Below are 15,687 nucleotides of genomic sequence, written 5' to 3'. Positions count from 1 at the left end.
CCCCTTGGCTTCACATCTCTTTTCTCCTGACTCTCCCCCAGTGTTGCCAAGTTTCAGCTAATGGCTGGAGGGAGATACAGAGCCTGTCATATTTTCCAGGCTAATGTGCAAGATGAATGGTGGCAATGCTTTTAAAATCATTGGCAGTTGTATGTGGCCCCACTGCATCTTTTGTGGTGTTGAGCGCCAGTCCTCACCAGCGCTAAGTGGGGACATGGACAAAGTGGGTGGTTCTCTAGCATCCGTGAGGTACAGCTAGGGTCTTCTTCAGAGATGTTCTACTAGAAGTAAGTTCCCGTTTACTTCAGAATAGTGCTGTCTCCTGTTCAAAGTAAGGAAAAGGCAGAGGAGAGAAAGAATGATTGATTAGATGAGTTTAAAGAAGTGTCTGCTGCAATCAACAACAAAGTTTAGGATTTTACTATACAGACATAAAGGATATGTTTCCCTTCATGTATTTGGCTCCTTTCCCAAAGCTTTATATCAGTCTTTTTCTCTTGTATTTAACTCTGAACCGCTCCCATCTTCCACTGCTGAGCAAATCACCTTCTGCAAGCAGGAGGGTCTTCCTGCAGTAGCAGCAGCCCCTCTCTGCTGTCAGATCGGAGGCAGCTCAGATAGGGTGTAGTCCATCCACACATGGCACAAAGCCCAGCTCACAGGGTTATATTGCACAGAAAAGATATGGTGAGAAGTTACAGCTTGTGTAGCAGCCTCAGTGCTTTCTGCCGTCTCCATGTAGAGGAGAAAAAGGGCATCAGGATAACATGAGCTTTAATTAGCTATAAAGCCCAAATAGCAGCAGGAAAATGGGTTCACACCTGCATTTCTGCCACATGAGAAAGAATTCTGCTCTTTCCACCTCTTTCGCTTCTCCTGGTGGTGGTTCAGCTCTGATTGCTGTGCATCTGTGGTTTTCCCTGGTCATAATACACATTCTCTTTGCAAGGCAGGACATGTGAGATGGCCGTCTTCTGTCCTCTTTCAAGGGAGGAGAGTAGTAGCTACTCATAAGCATTATTGGCTTGGGCAGCTAGTTGGCAGTTCACGAAGAGTATTGCCTCCAATCTTCTTGTACTGTAGGCACTCTTGCTCATCTTGCTTTTTGGCCAGCAGTGGTGTGACGAGGTAGTAAAGCATAACCATTTGTGTCTCTCTGAAGAGAGTGCTACTTCTCCGTGTACTAGTTTGCCATGATTCACGCTTTAGGCTACTTTTGTGCAATTCCTGTTCTGGAGGAACACTTGGTTTTCTAGCCCCTCTTTGAGGGCAAAGAGGAGAGGGTTGATTTGGTTTGTTCTTAGGATTATGTAAACTTGTGTGGGACAAACTTGCTTTTAATTTTACCCAAATCATTGCTTGCAAAGCACTTTGAGATAAGTGGATGAGAAGCACTATGTGAGAGCTACCTCTTCTTCAAATGACATGAGGCAACATCAGAAACTTTGCCTTCTGGGATCCAAAGTTCAGATCGGTGAAAGAAACATGAAAATGGGGAGTTTGGGCCCTTTATTTAAAAAGCTGAATTTTCCGTATATGGACAGAATGTACTGTTTGTGCCTGAACTAGTAGCCTTCATTCCTGACTGTTGTGTGATAGCTTTAGTTTGTTTGACATCTTCTCTTTTTCAATGTTGTGAGTTTCTTACTTTCTTTTCCCTCCCCCTCCCACCCTTCCCCCAACTCTTTTTTTTCTTCTTGCGATTTAGAAATCAAGTTCCTCTACCACAACCGGAGAGAAGATCACTAAAGTCTATGAGCTAGGAAATGAGCCGGAGCGCAAGGTGTGGGTAGATCGGTACCTCACGTTCATGGAGGAGAGGGGCACGCCCGTGGCCAGTCTGCCAGCTGTGGGCAAGAAGCCCCTGGACCTGTTCAGGCTCTATGTCTGCGTCAAAGAGATTGGAGGTTTAGCACAGGTGAGAAGTGCTTGAAAGTGAACCTTTTGAAAAGGCATTACACATTTTTTTTCTAGAGTGTTTCCCGCTGGTTACACCATTACATTTTCAGTCCTGACAACTTTGTGGAAGAAAATAGAATTTTGTGCTTTAATATCTATCTGGAGCTCATCTGGGGCTGCGTAATTGCCCTAAAACACTAGAGTTTGAATCAAAATTGACCATTGCTATAGACAGATGAAATTGTTACCTGTTCAGGGGAATCCATTAATGCCACTAAGAGAAGAAAAGAGGAAAGCGCCATCAAAGTTACGAGTAAGAAACAGATGATAGAGCTGAAAGGAAAAGAAGATTTTGAAATCCATCCTTCCCAGATAGGGATACTGCCTCTAGGACAAATCAATTCATCTCTGCAGAGAAGTGGCAGATATATTCTTGAAACACAGTCCTTCGTCCCAAACCTTTCATCTCTGAGTGTTTATGTACAGTACATTTGTTTCTTAGACACCGACTGTGCTTTCCCTGTGTTTGGAAAGTGCTTACAGGATATTTTGGGTTGCCTCACAAACATTATAATTACAAGGAAAAGGTGAATTACTTAATTGAGATGAAGGAAAATGAAAACAGGAAGAGCTGAGAATTAAAAAAATCACAGATGGGAGAGAGAGAAGCTTTGGTTTGTGTTCTCACCATTTAGCTGGAAGTTTTGCAAAGGGGTGTTTGGAAATTACTTGTGAGTTCTGTAAGACTGACCACCACAGAGTAAAACTAAATGTTTCATTGTCTAGCACCATCAAAAGGGAAAGCAGGAGAAAATGGTCAGTATTTGCAGCCTTAGATATGGTATTCAAAGTCATCTGTCCTTGCCTGATGCTTTTACAAAGCATACCTTGCATCTAGGGGATCACTCTGGCTAGGTGCTAGAAGCTACTGTGAAGTGCTGAGACCCGTAATTTCTGTGGATTTAAGAACGTTGGTGGATGTTCAGTGTTTTGCAAGATGAGGTCTAAAACATAGCTGTGTAGATAAATATGTATATGCAATATTTAAGATAAAATAGATAATATTTGATATTTAAATAGATACAATTTTACACTAATTACAAAATCTGAACTCAAAAATATGGCAAACAAATTAGATCCTCAGAAAGAGAGCACATTTTAATAATTGATGTGGTTAGTTCAAGAAAGATGTCCAACATAATTAGTACCATTTTCAATGCTATTTTTAATAGTACACCTCACAACATAGGATTTGACTACTGAATTAGATCATTGGCCATTCAAGTCCAGAGATTTTAGCTATTTCTGTTATGAAAGGAAAGCAGAGAAACCTAATATAGTTCACCTTGCCAGTTGTTAAATGCTGTATATGGGTAAGAGATGTTATCCTGACATTTTTAGTGATCAGCTCATGCCCCCCAGCATCATAAAGATTTGATTACTTTTAGCTCAGAAACTTTATTACAGGTAAATCGTATCATGCAGCTGCCTCTGCCTCATACAGTATGATTGTGCCCATAGTATGACTCTTAGCATCAAAAATTAAGCAAGATGGGGGGCAGATGGGATATTCTAGAGAGTCATTCACGTTTGCTTATTATGGAAATTTATTTTGGGACACTCAGTGTTGATTTGCAGTGACAGACATACATTGCCAAAGAACAGATGCTGTTCACTTAGACTGATTTTTGAAAGAGCTTGAGTTACAAATATGTGTGCTTCAGTACTGGTAAAAATTGACACTTAAAATAAAGGCTCCTGGTTTTGCTAGTGTGCCCACATGAATGATCACCGTGTTTATCTCTTTGGGGCTACTGAGAGGTGCGGAGCTTTGCTTGCTGAGGTTTATTTAAGTGCATCTGGGTGATGCTCTCCTAAAAAGCTGTTGCTCCAATTGCTGCACTCCACATCCCATGATTCTGCCCGGAGAGTGGCAAGGAGTGGAGCTGTGCAGCGGCAGTGCATAATTCTCTGTCTGAATAGTTGCAGCTGATGGGGTCCCAACATGAACAGGATAGCGGTTGGCAGTCTTCTTTTAAATGCCAATATACTGGGCATTTAGGCATGAATGTTTCTGTTTGCATTATGCAATGTGTTCCTTACGCACCACTTAGCTGTAAGTCAGTAGGCACAAAGGGCTGTGTAACTGGATTTCAAGCCTCGGCAGGGGCAGTTTATGAAAATCTCATCTCCTTTAACTCCTGGGTTCTTGCAGGATGTACCAGAGAAATAAAAACACTTAGCATAGCCATGCCAACCTGCTTGCTATTATTGCTATCCTCAAAAGATCTTTGCTGACTTGCAGCAGTTATGGTGTTACTAAACACTGAGAGAAACTTAAATGTTTCTTTTGCTGTCACGCAGGCTTAGGAACAATATGGCTAGTGATAACCTTTGTAGCTATACAAGCTAAATTGGAGTCATTAAAATCTCAGGCCTCAGGGCAAATAGCAGTCATCATGGAATCAGGATTGTTCCCCAACAAAAGCTGAGATGCTCAGCCATTTAAAGCCGGTTTATTTCACTGCTGCCTCACCTCCTTGGATCATACCTAGCAGTTGCACAACTGGTTGAATGAACTTTTGGGTATCAGGTATTACAGCAAAAATACTGGCTGCTGTGAGTGGTACAGCTGAGCAAGCCAGTGGCATCATCCAGGATGACAAATGAACTTCACTGTTATTACAGATCAGCTGTGTTTGAGGAACTCATGAACAGAGTCTTTAAATATTCTCAGCCTTACACTGCAAACAAGACTCACAGTGGAGTTGTGCAGTCAGCACTGTAATGCAGAGTATTGCTGGACTAGCCCTGTGTGTTTGAAGTCTGCCTTAATTAATTAAGGGCCCTCGCTTCACTCTGCCTCTCATCTAGCCGAAGGATCATTGATCTGTCCCTGCAAGACGCCCTAAAGTGAAAGGACTTGAACCAGGGATTATGGGCTGAACTGTTTGACAGCTGGTGGCTATTTTGGAGGAAAAATTATTTTTCATATCAGTGCTCAAACACTTAAATTGCAGAATAACGCTGTTACTGCTTTCTAAATCAGTTTTTAGAAGCTGCCTTTTAATTAGAATGGGGTGGGTGTGGGTGGGTGTCAGAGAGGGGGAGAATGAGCATGAATTTGCTTGGAGATGGATTGCTAACTGAAGAAGATAGGCCCTGGAAGAGTGCAAGGCATTTAAAAAATGCACCATGCAGAAGACTCTCCACAAGCAAAGCTTTTTATGTAGCTATCAGCAGGTTCCTTAATGGTTTTATAACTGTAAATGCTGTCTATGCATTACTGCGTGTGGGAGTAATGAGTATTAGTTAAAAGAGGAAAATGAAAAAAGTAAACCAAGACATTAAGTGGGGTTTTTTCTTCTTTTTTTTTTTTTTTTCCTTTTTTGTCTCCTGACTTAACCAAACCACTTTGCTGCAAACCAATGATTCTGCCATTTATTTTGCTAGGTTAATAAAAACAAGAAGTGGCGTGAGCTGGCAACCACCTTGAACGTTGGCACTTCGAGCAGCGCAGCCAGCTCCCTGAAAAAACAATACATTCAGTACCTGTTTGCCTTCGAGTGCAAGATTGAGCGAGGGGAGGAGCCCCCTCCAGAAGTCTTCAGCACCGGAGATACTAAGAAACAACCTAAGATTCAGCCGCCATCTCCTGGTAAGTCAAAAAAACTGCAGCCTCTTACACAACCATTTTTTGAATGCAAAAGATACTAGGTTGCAGTTTATATATTTAGAAGCAGGTCTTGCTAATGCTGGACAAGCGGCAGGGATAAGTATGTTATTGGCATCTTGTTTTCAAACTTGGAGCTAGCTCCTGAGTCAAGTCAGATTTAACTCTGAAGGGCCATCCGCAGTCATGTGTCTAGTTTGTCATTGCTCACTAACATATAAAGATGTGTGTGCCAGCATACCCTTAATATTCAGTTACACTGGCACAGTAAAAAAAATAGCATTCTGCACAGATGTTCTTGCGCGGTAAGACAGGAGGCAGCTGGTACTAAAAGGAGCGTCCGTTTGTCTAAAGATCAGATTCTGGTACTTGCACTTTCCTTGCTATGACTCTGAAGCTGTGTTTTCAACACAACTGTTGGTCAGTAAAGCTTCAGTTGGAGTCAGGATGGCAGATGCTGGACTGATCAGTGGTCTCAGATGGTTGCTCTGATACAGCTCATGTTGAATGGGTGGCAGATGGAGAGAGTTGAGAGTATGGTGTATCCTCACTGCCAGACCTCATAGTTTGGAGGCACGCTCTGTTCTTTTGTTGCTAATCCTGTATGTCAGATAAGTCATTAGCATCACTGTCTTTATTCTCTCGTCTGAAAAACTGGAACTGGAATTGCTTTATTTTGGCTGTTCTTCTTGCATGTACGGTGTGGTATTTGAAACCACACTTTTGTTTCTAAATTCATTTAACTTAAGACTCTCAAGATTTGATAGTCTTGATTGATATTCAAGGCAGGGAAATTCTTAAGTAGAAACATGTTAAGTACATAGGAAGAGGTGCGTAGTATTAGTCTATTATGTTGACTTCTGGACTACCCATGGAAGAGGAAAAAATTCCTGTGATTTGCTGATTAGGCTTTTCTGACCAACAAAATAATTTGACAAAAGGTGTGAACTACCTTCACAATTACTATTAGGCAGATCATCTCCTGTTATTGCTAGCAGAATGTAATTCCTGGAATGTTTACAGCAGTTTCCTGCATTAGAAGGCAGTTTTAGGAAAGTATTAAATAACTTAATTTCTGTTAGTGCAGTTCACTGGCTGGAAATGGGAAGTGGCAAGTCAGGGACCCAGCAAGCTCTGCAAGCAGTTTGCAGGCTGCATGGCTCCAGTATCCTATCATGGATACTAGAAAATTGCAAAGACCTTTACAATCATATAATACAGTTCTGGCCTTTACAAGATCATTTCTTATGATAGCACTTTGTCAGTATAGAAAAGATAACGGCAATAAGGCTTAAATCTTTCTCAGCCTGATGCATTCATTATAAGGATTTGGGGGAGTGTTTGGTTAAAATCCTCCTAGGTACATCTCTCTGTGTAATAGCTTAAATATTTCCTCCACCTTGTTAACACCTAGGATTATCGGGTACCCCAACGCTGACTATTTAATAGAGAAGATAACTAGGTTACTTTGCAATACAAGTTTAGAAGATGCAGAAAAATGTTTGGTACTAGAAGTGAAGCCTGTAGTCCAAATGTTTATCTGTCTGAAATGAGCATAGAGTGTCCTGAATGTGCACTACTGCAAAAAATGTTGGACATGCCTGTCACCTCCTGAGAAAGCTGAAACTGTTAAGACTTGTTAAGGAGGATGAAGAGGAGATTCATCTGTTTCTAAAACTAAACAGCAGTACTAAAAATGAAAGAGTATTTTGCTTTGCTCTCTCCTCCCTTACCCCCTCTCCCTCTAACACTGCTCTCAGTAGTTGGTTCAGGGATGATCACCGTAAATTGGCTGAATTTTGAGATGAAGACTCGTTATTTAAATACATAAACCTGAAAGAAAGGAATAGAAATGTCAGATGTACCACTTTCACAGGGTCCTTTTGCATCATGACACTACAGATGAAAATGGCAAAGTCCAAGTTTAAATTTGTCATAACATTCAAGCAATCTGTCTGTGAGGAGAACTGAAACTATTTTTCTAAAATAAAAACACAGCAGGACATAGAGACTAGAAGAGGAGAAAGCAAGCAAAGATCTTAAGGTTTGTTTTGTTGGCAAGAAAAGAGCTTGTGTCACTGAATGGGACTGCACTTCTGTATGGAGAAAGGCTTTCCCAGTGTGTATCAGCTTTAGTACATGAAATCCCGCTGAGGTATAGATGCTGCGGAGAGTACAAGCCTGTTCTCTTTAATAGTCAGCTTTTTTTCTTGCTCCTTTTCCTTTAGTATATACCAACATTAACATTTTAACTGCACAAAAGAAGTAGAGTTGTAGATGCACTTCAGATAATCTGTTACTCTCTGGCATTCAGAGGGAACAGGAGCCCAATAGAACAAGAAACAGTAGCCTCCAAAGGTCCTTGCTTTAACCGTTAGCCTCTGTTGTGCAGTTAGCTCAGTGTAGGCAGAGCCACTTTGAAGCCAAATCCATTTTCAGAGAACTAGTTAAAGTATTAGGGCTGAAGTTAATTCTGATAAAAAAGTAGGGGGACTTGTCTCAGAGGGGAGGGTGTTGTATTTTGTCCAATTCTAACCAGCTGATGCTATGAAATAAGAGTCTTGAGAGTTTAAAAATCAGATGATCTTCATAAAACTTTTAAAACTAAATATTTCAGTTGCTCATAAGAATAGATAGGGACTGGCAGCCTTCTTGGCAGCCAGAGAAGAATTCAGTTCCTATGTAGATGCAGCTCCCAGGCAGATGTTATGCAAGTTGGGAGCAGGCTGAAGTGCAGTTTAGAGCAGCTCAGTTCTTGCAGGTGTCTCACATCCAAGGGGTGATTATGTGACTGCCTCACAGATGACCTTTAGAATGCAGTCTTAGAGGGAATGCTAGGAAACACAGTGCAGCAACCATAGCAAGGAGATTCCTATAGAAGAAGCTGGTCAGGGAAAGGGTGCAATGTAAGTCAAATTTATGGGACTGCGAGGCAGTGGTCTGGGTTCATGTGTTAGTCCATTTGCTTGTAGTGCTGTATTTGGGATTCTCCCATCACTTCTGGTTTTTACAACATCATTAATAAGGTAAATGGTATGTAAAAGAGTGAATAATTTAGTGCTATGTCCAGTGCAATTCAGGACAGCATCAGCAATTATAAAAAGTTGAAAAAAGGAGTGTGAGCAGAGCAGCAAAGCGACAGGCTGATTGGCTTTGTTCAGCAGAGGTTTGCACAGTAGCCAAGGTGTTAGGGGTAGGATTAGCTGCCTATTTTAATAAATGTTCTGGCTTCATATCACTGTCAGGGTCTCTTCTGTTCTTTCATAAAACTTCCAGGGAGAGGTGGGGGCCTGGATGTGTTTTAGTGTGGCTTGCACTGCTCTGAGGCTGTGCAAGTTGGAGACATGCTTGTGGTAGGCTGAGGCCTTTGCATCACAGCTTAAATCTGTCTGGGTCAGGTAATGCCATCAGCAGTGAAGACCAGCAGCAGATGCCTAATAACAGGCTAGCTGTTAGAGGACCCCTTTTGGCCTTATATCCTGATCGTTGGGTCTGTGCCAAGGTCCATGTCAACTGTTGACTGCTCTTTTGCTGTGTAGAAAATCCCTTTTAGAGAGAGAGTCATTGTAGGTCTTCATAAGCATCCTTCAGGACCCCAGTGCTTTTCAGAAGTGGCTGCAAAGACAAAACGCTCTTCCTGTCGTGTGTGTTTGATGATTTTGTGTATATTTTGGTCAAAACTCGTGGCAAGTTCTAAACTGAAAAGAATTCTGGGGGCCATTATTCTAAGCACTAATGGGTGCTGGAGAGAAAATTGCAAAAGAGCATCAGCATGAAGGAGTTATATTCCTTTGCTGTACTCTGGCACTGTAAATTCTTAGATGCAGTATGTGGTTATGTATGCATGACTCTCAAAATTACAAACTTGAGCATTTATCCTATACTGAATGAACAGGATGGCCACAGTGGTACAGCCAAGGATGCTCCTGAGTAACACACAGCAGCTGGCCCTGATGTCAATGGAGATTTCATTACAGCAGACCTGGAAAATTGCACGCCTGTGTTGGAAAGAGGGAGTGAGAGCGTGCCAAGAGTGTGTTCCCTGCGTTTCCTTGGCAGCAGAGAAACAAGACTTGGGGAGGGGGATGGCGGGGGGGACGCGACACAGCACCACACGACACAGCCATTCAGTGAGTGCGTCTGTAACCAAACCCATCAGTCTCTGCTGGCGGGTGGCTGACTGAAGTGCTATTATTAGCAGGCAGGTGATGTCATGGAGCGTGTCATGAGGCCAGCCAGGGAATCCCCACGGAAGACGGATGGGCGAGGGGTCGGGAGGGGTGGACGGGGGGGACAGGCAGAGGTGCCCCCGTGCCTGCACCCCTGCCCACCCAGGGGGGCCCTGCCGCAGCCAGCGGCCCCCAGCCCGGCCTAACTGGGGCACTGGGTTCGTGCTGTGTAAATTATCTTCCCAGCGTGGCGGCTGGCTGTTCGTTCTGAAGTATGTGAATGTACTTAACCTTCAGTAACCTTTCCATTGTTTACTTTAGAGTATACATTTGTAGCTTCTGGCAAAAAGTAGGGATATCCTAGAGAGCATGTCAGACCTCATATTAATGGAGTTTCAAGAGGTTGAGTTCTTCTTTCTTTTTTTTTTTTTTTTTTTTTTTCCTGAAGGGAAAAAATTTCTGGCAAGAGAAAGATTTTTTTTATTTTTTTTTTTTTAAACTGCATATTTCTCTTCTGGTGAATAAAGGATCTTTCCTGAAAGCAGTACTCACCACCATGCAGGCTTTGCAAGGGAAAAGCCATACTGGTGCTATAATTCCATGGTGCCAAGAATAATACGTGCCATTGAGTGAACTGTGGAAGAGTTTGTAGGACCTCACCTTCTCACTAACAAAGATGTTCATTTTATTTCATTTTGGATTAATTTTCTATTGTTAAAAGCATATTCTTACAAATCTGTTATGACACTTGAAAGACAAGCATTGCTGAGATGTGGATGTGAGATGAAGCATTCAGTAGCTATGTACACACAGGTTTTTTCCTGGACATCCCCAAGACAGCTGCAGAATCATGTAAGCAGAGATTACCTATTCTAAAAGAACATTGTTGTTTGTCTTCCTCCTTAGTTCTCTGTTTAATACTGAAGCTTATGAAGCACTTTAAAAGATAGGGTTTCTATTTCAGGATGTCCACAATCAAAATTAACATCTACCATAATAAAAACCATGCAAGGATAGATGTAAAAATTTCAGAGAGCAGCTTAGCAAATGTAAAAGTTAAGGTGAAACATGAAGAAGGAATACTGTGCTTTCTTATGAAGAGGGTTGTTTTCACATTCTTTAACTACAAAACATTGCTAATAGCAATGTGTGTAGAATGTACATATGAAAGAACATAACTAGTTTTCATTTAACGTGTATGCATGCAGGCACCTGTGTGCAAATGCTACATCCAAAAACTGTTTGAAGTGTATTGCTTTGATGCAAAGTCAAGTGCTCAAAGGTTAGGAAATGCCAAAAGTGAGATATAATCTTTGCAACCTTAATTATGTTTCCTTGTGCATATACAGTTCAATACACTCTTAATTACGTAGTCACATTGAAATTTTTTCCATGAAATGTCTGTGTCATTTGGTGCACGGAATGAACAGTGCTCAGTGAATGAGGAGCTATTCAGTATTTTGTGTTATCCTCACTTTTCAGTACACAGCCCTTACTTGTGCCACGGTTTTCAACCAGACTCAAACAGAGGGTTATAAATTTACTCCTTGGTTTTTCTCATCTTCACTGCAACTGTATTTTGAGGTCTTTAAAAAGTATTAATCAGCCTTTGCAATACGCATCTGAGAGGGAAGGTAGTATGATTCCCATTCTACAAAAGAGGAACTGGGCTACCAAAAAATTTACAACATGAGTATCTGATAATTCTGGGTACTAAGTTTTGCCATGTATAGCCCTTTATATTATCTCATCTGTTGCCCTACATGTTCTGCCCAGCTGGAAAACAGCGTCTCTAAACAGACTCTCTGAGAAAAGGAACACACATCTAAGAACCTCTTGTGCAAAATTTAGTTTCACTCACATGCCAGGTATTGGACTCTGCGCAGTATTGAACTCTCTGTCTCTATCCAGCCACTTATGGTTCTTTCCCTGTACTTTAACTCTCATTAGGTGCATTTTCTGGGCTTTCTTGGTGTTCCCTGTTGTGTAGTACCATGTCCATGCAACTTCAGACTTCTCAGATTCTAATCTGATCTCAGCAGAATCCGTATATCCTTTCCATGTTCCCAGTCCCCTTGTCAGTCTCCTTCTATTCTCCTTTTCTGTTAATGGTCAGAAACCCTATTACCTTGCCTGTGCTTGCCAATCTCCAGTTGTAACCATGAGAGCTTGTGTGCCATGGCTTCCTGGCTGTAGGTTCTCGTGCTCAGCTCCATATTCAAGACTGCCCAGATCAACCCAGGAGCTGAATTACAGTGAGAATCCTGCTCACCCCCATCCTGAAACAAGTACAAACAGGAACTTCAGAAAACCAAGCAGTGAATGTATAGCAAGCTAATAATCTCTACATATAAACAGTTATTTTTCACAAATTTATTTGACCAAATCGGAATAAACACTGGAACAGCAAGAGTACTTTCCCTGTCACAGGCATGTCCCCAACATTACCACCAAGTCTCTTCTTCAAACAATGAAGGGACCACTGTTGCTGTGTATGAAAAAGGTGACCAAATATATACTTGGCTTGGAAGACTCATAGAAAAGTATTTCTCTTTTGGGGACAACAGAAGAGGACCATGTATTTTTGAAAGCACATTCTTAAAAAAAGCTGGCCAGTTACAGCTGAAAATTTCCAAAACAAAATTAGCTTGAGGGGAATATCCATCAGGAGGGCTTCCCGATGATTGACTGAAGCTTGGCAAAGGTACTGAAAACCACATCCTACAAGAGAAAGTTAAGTTGCTTAAAAAATTGTACCTGCTCTACCAACAGGAACAATTAAGAGTAAATACTTATTTTTTCTCAAAGAATGTGCTATTTAAATTGACTCTGTTACTAAAATATAGATGAACTATTCAGTGGCCTGTGAGTGTATGACATAGAAATAATTGTCTTTGCAGTTGCTTGTAGGTCATATCCACACTTGGGCTCTTCTTGGTAGCTGATGACCTAATCCAGAGATTGAAACACTTGCAGTCCCTATTCTGCAGAAGCGTCCCTGACCCAATGGAGATCAAGAACAAAGCCTATTAACAAAGCAGTACCAGAAACTTTGCACTTTTCAAGATAGCATTTGCCTTCCAATTTTTCAGCTGTTTATAAGCAGTCATTTAGAAAGAGGTGGGGGAAAAATAGCCAACCCTATAACCACCACCCAGCAGATAGAAATTTTACTTGTAGCTTCTCAGTTGGCTATCTTCTTTTTGCTTTTAAAACTTTCCTTATCTAAGACGATTATATAAACCACATTGTTATTCATAATAAAGATTCTATATTCATGCAGCCCATAAATACTGAAAAAATAGTTTACTTATTTTCTTTAGGTTTACTTTAGATATGAATTAAGTTCTTGCTCAGGTAGGATAGGGAAGAACTTAATTGCTGCTTAATAGCCCACCATATGAGAAATATGCAGGGTTAGGCAATATCATGTTTTACAGTAAGTATATGGGTACACTAAGATGTTTACCTGCATGGTTCTAATACAACAAGATGGTATGTGACAATGTGTGGCTTAACTCAGAAATGCTTTCAAGCTTTTTAGAAGTAATCTAGAATTGTGTTTAAAGCTCAAGGGCAGGAGAATGATCCTGGCTCACTCAGGGGTCATATATACAAAGGGCTTGTTTTATGTGAACATGATGATTTTTTTTATTATCACATGAATTTGTTTTTATTATAGCACTAAAGCCTTCAGTCAACTGTAGCATTAGTTGTTGCAAATGTTATTGTTGTTACTGTATTAATGCAATCAGAGAGCTTTTCTTAAACTGCTTTCAAACTTCATTACTATGTGAGCATAATCCAAACATGCTGCAAAAAGCTGAGGACAAGAACAATGTAGTCTCCACAATGTGGATTTTACATATGCACTTGCTACTGAGACTGATTTCCAGATAGTGGAACATGTGTTACAGATGTAAATGAAACACATATAAAAAAGGTGTTCTTCAGTTAAAAACAAGCTCTGCCTGTCAAGATGATGAGTGTTCTAGGATTCCAAGTCAATTATAAACTACTCTCTCTTTCACATGCAGAAGAAAAGCCCATACTGCTTGTTCCAATTTTCCCTCTAGCAGTAATTTATAAAGTTTTGTTAATTGGTTGTTGAACATAGATAGTGAGGCACTATAAAATGCTTACATGACAGTTCATGAAAAAGAAGGACCTCTCAAGCCAAAGCCATATCTTTCTGAGTTTATTAGATTGTAAATTTTTTCTTTGGTATTTTTTTTTCCCAATTGCATCTAAAGATTTGAATCCTACAGGTTATCCTCAGGTAGAATTTCTGCTGCAAGGCCAGTCAGATCCAAGGCTTAGATGTTGTTACTAGTTCCCACTTAGCACCTTCTAAATCAGAAAACTACTACGTCAGATCTTTGGGGTTGGCGAGTATTTCTCCTCAGTAGTCATATGAAAATAGTAACTTCAGTGTCTACTTCAAAAGACTGGTCTGGATGTATTTTATCATTAGCTTATATGATGTATTCATTTAATGCCCTTATTGCTGCTCAGTCTCATTGGAATAGAACAGTACACGCTTTTCTACGCTTGTTGTCATACCAAGAATATAGCTATTTACCATGATTAAGGAGGACAGTAGTGCAGGTACTCTATCACTTTCTGGGATCTCAACATAGAAATTTTTGCAGATCAAATAGATACTTTGCAGAATTGACCTGGTCTTGTTATATATGCTCTACAATGACCCTAACTACATTTTGATAAGATGGCCATTGCTACTTTTACAGTTTATTAGGAGTCTTATCTATAGCCTCCTGTTCAAATTCTGCTTTCAGTGGTCCCTTTCTTCTTATGCCAGATTGTCTTTTGCATTTCTTAAAGACAATCTTTTGCCATGCTGTCTCAAAGATGGCATAGGGTTGCAGTGTGCCACTAATCATTTGCTATGTTTCACCATGGAAATGTCTGCCTTTTAGTGGTAAATGAAATTATGAATTTATATTAATATAGCAGTTTAAATTTGTGAGGAAAAGCTTCTGGCTGAAATTTGCCTTATGAATGTATGTGTTGTGATAGTGATTATATAAAGAAGCTGTGCCAAAGAACAACCTTCATTTACTCTGTTGTAAACTATAGACAATTAACTTTGTATCTCTGCCCTCTGATTTAAATGATCCTTCATCTAGATGATCTCTATTCATGTTGCTTCAGGCAGCAGATTAAATTCATGGTTCTAGGAAAGATGATGGCTATTACTGCACAGCATATCCTGATCTCAGAGGAATTGGGATATATAGTTATACTGAGATGCATGGTATAAGCAGGCTTATGGGGGAAAGAACCAGTTTCTCTCCATGATTATTATTTCCAAGGAATTTGGCTGCTACCTTTTAATATTTCCTTTTTTCTTTTCATTTCCCAGCTAATTCTGGTTCCTTGCAAGGCCCACAGACTCCACAGTCTACTGGTAGTAATTCCATGACAGAAGTGCCAGGCGATTTGAAGCCCCCAACACCAGCGTCAACACCTCATGGACAGATGACACCTATGCAGGGTGGCAGGTATGAAAAGGGCTTTGCTTCATGTTTTGTTGGGCTGTGTAGTTCTACAACAGTTTAAGCCAGTCTTTCCCAACTGCTCGGGCACTCATCTGATTCTGTGGTGAACTGGTCAGAGCTTTAAAAGCAGCAGAAAATTATTTCTTTTTGGAGGGGAGAGAAAGAAAGGGAGGAAGGAGTAGGAGCTGCATTAGCTTTCTAAACACCAGAGAAGGATCAGACAAGCACCAGTGCAAAGGGGGCCGTGTGAATATATGAAGAGTGGAGAGGAAGGTGGAACCCAGCAGCACCAACTTTGAACCACAACCTTCCTTTCCTTGCTTACCCTGTCCTCCTCTGGTGTACAGGTCCAGACATTCATACTCAGGAGGGAGGAATGTGTGTTTTAAGGTGTTACTTAAATTCAAATTATAAAAATTATATA

General features: G+C 40.8%; 1 protein-coding gene across 7 annotated transcripts in view; it reads left to right on the top strand.

Moving 5' to 3' along the window:
- Nucleotides 1-15,687, top strand: part of ARID1B (AT-rich interaction domain 1B) — a 336,644-nt gene that overhangs the window by 304,827 nt on the left and 16,130 nt on the right. For all 7 annotated transcript variants that reach the window (XM_052784649.1, XM_052784650.1, XM_052784654.1 and 4 more), the window contains 3 exons: nt 1,709-1,918; nt 5,353-5,557; nt 15,128-15,266. In XM_052784649.1, the coding sequence (XP_052640609.1) occupies nt 1,709-1,918; nt 5,353-5,557; nt 15,128-15,266 (554 nt within the window). The remainder of the gene's footprint in view (nt 1-1,708; nt 1,919-5,352; nt 5,558-15,127; nt 15,267-15,687) is intronic.

Source organism: Harpia harpyja, chromosome 4 (assembly GCF_026419915.1).
Source record: "Harpia harpyja isolate bHarHar1 chromosome 4, bHarHar1 primary haplotype, whole genome shotgun sequence".
Lineage (NCBI taxonomy): Eukaryota > Metazoa > Chordata > Aves > Accipitriformes > Accipitridae > Harpia > Harpia harpyja.
Note: the sequence above shows the minus strand (reverse complement) of the source record. Positions and strands in the feature narration are given on the sequence as shown.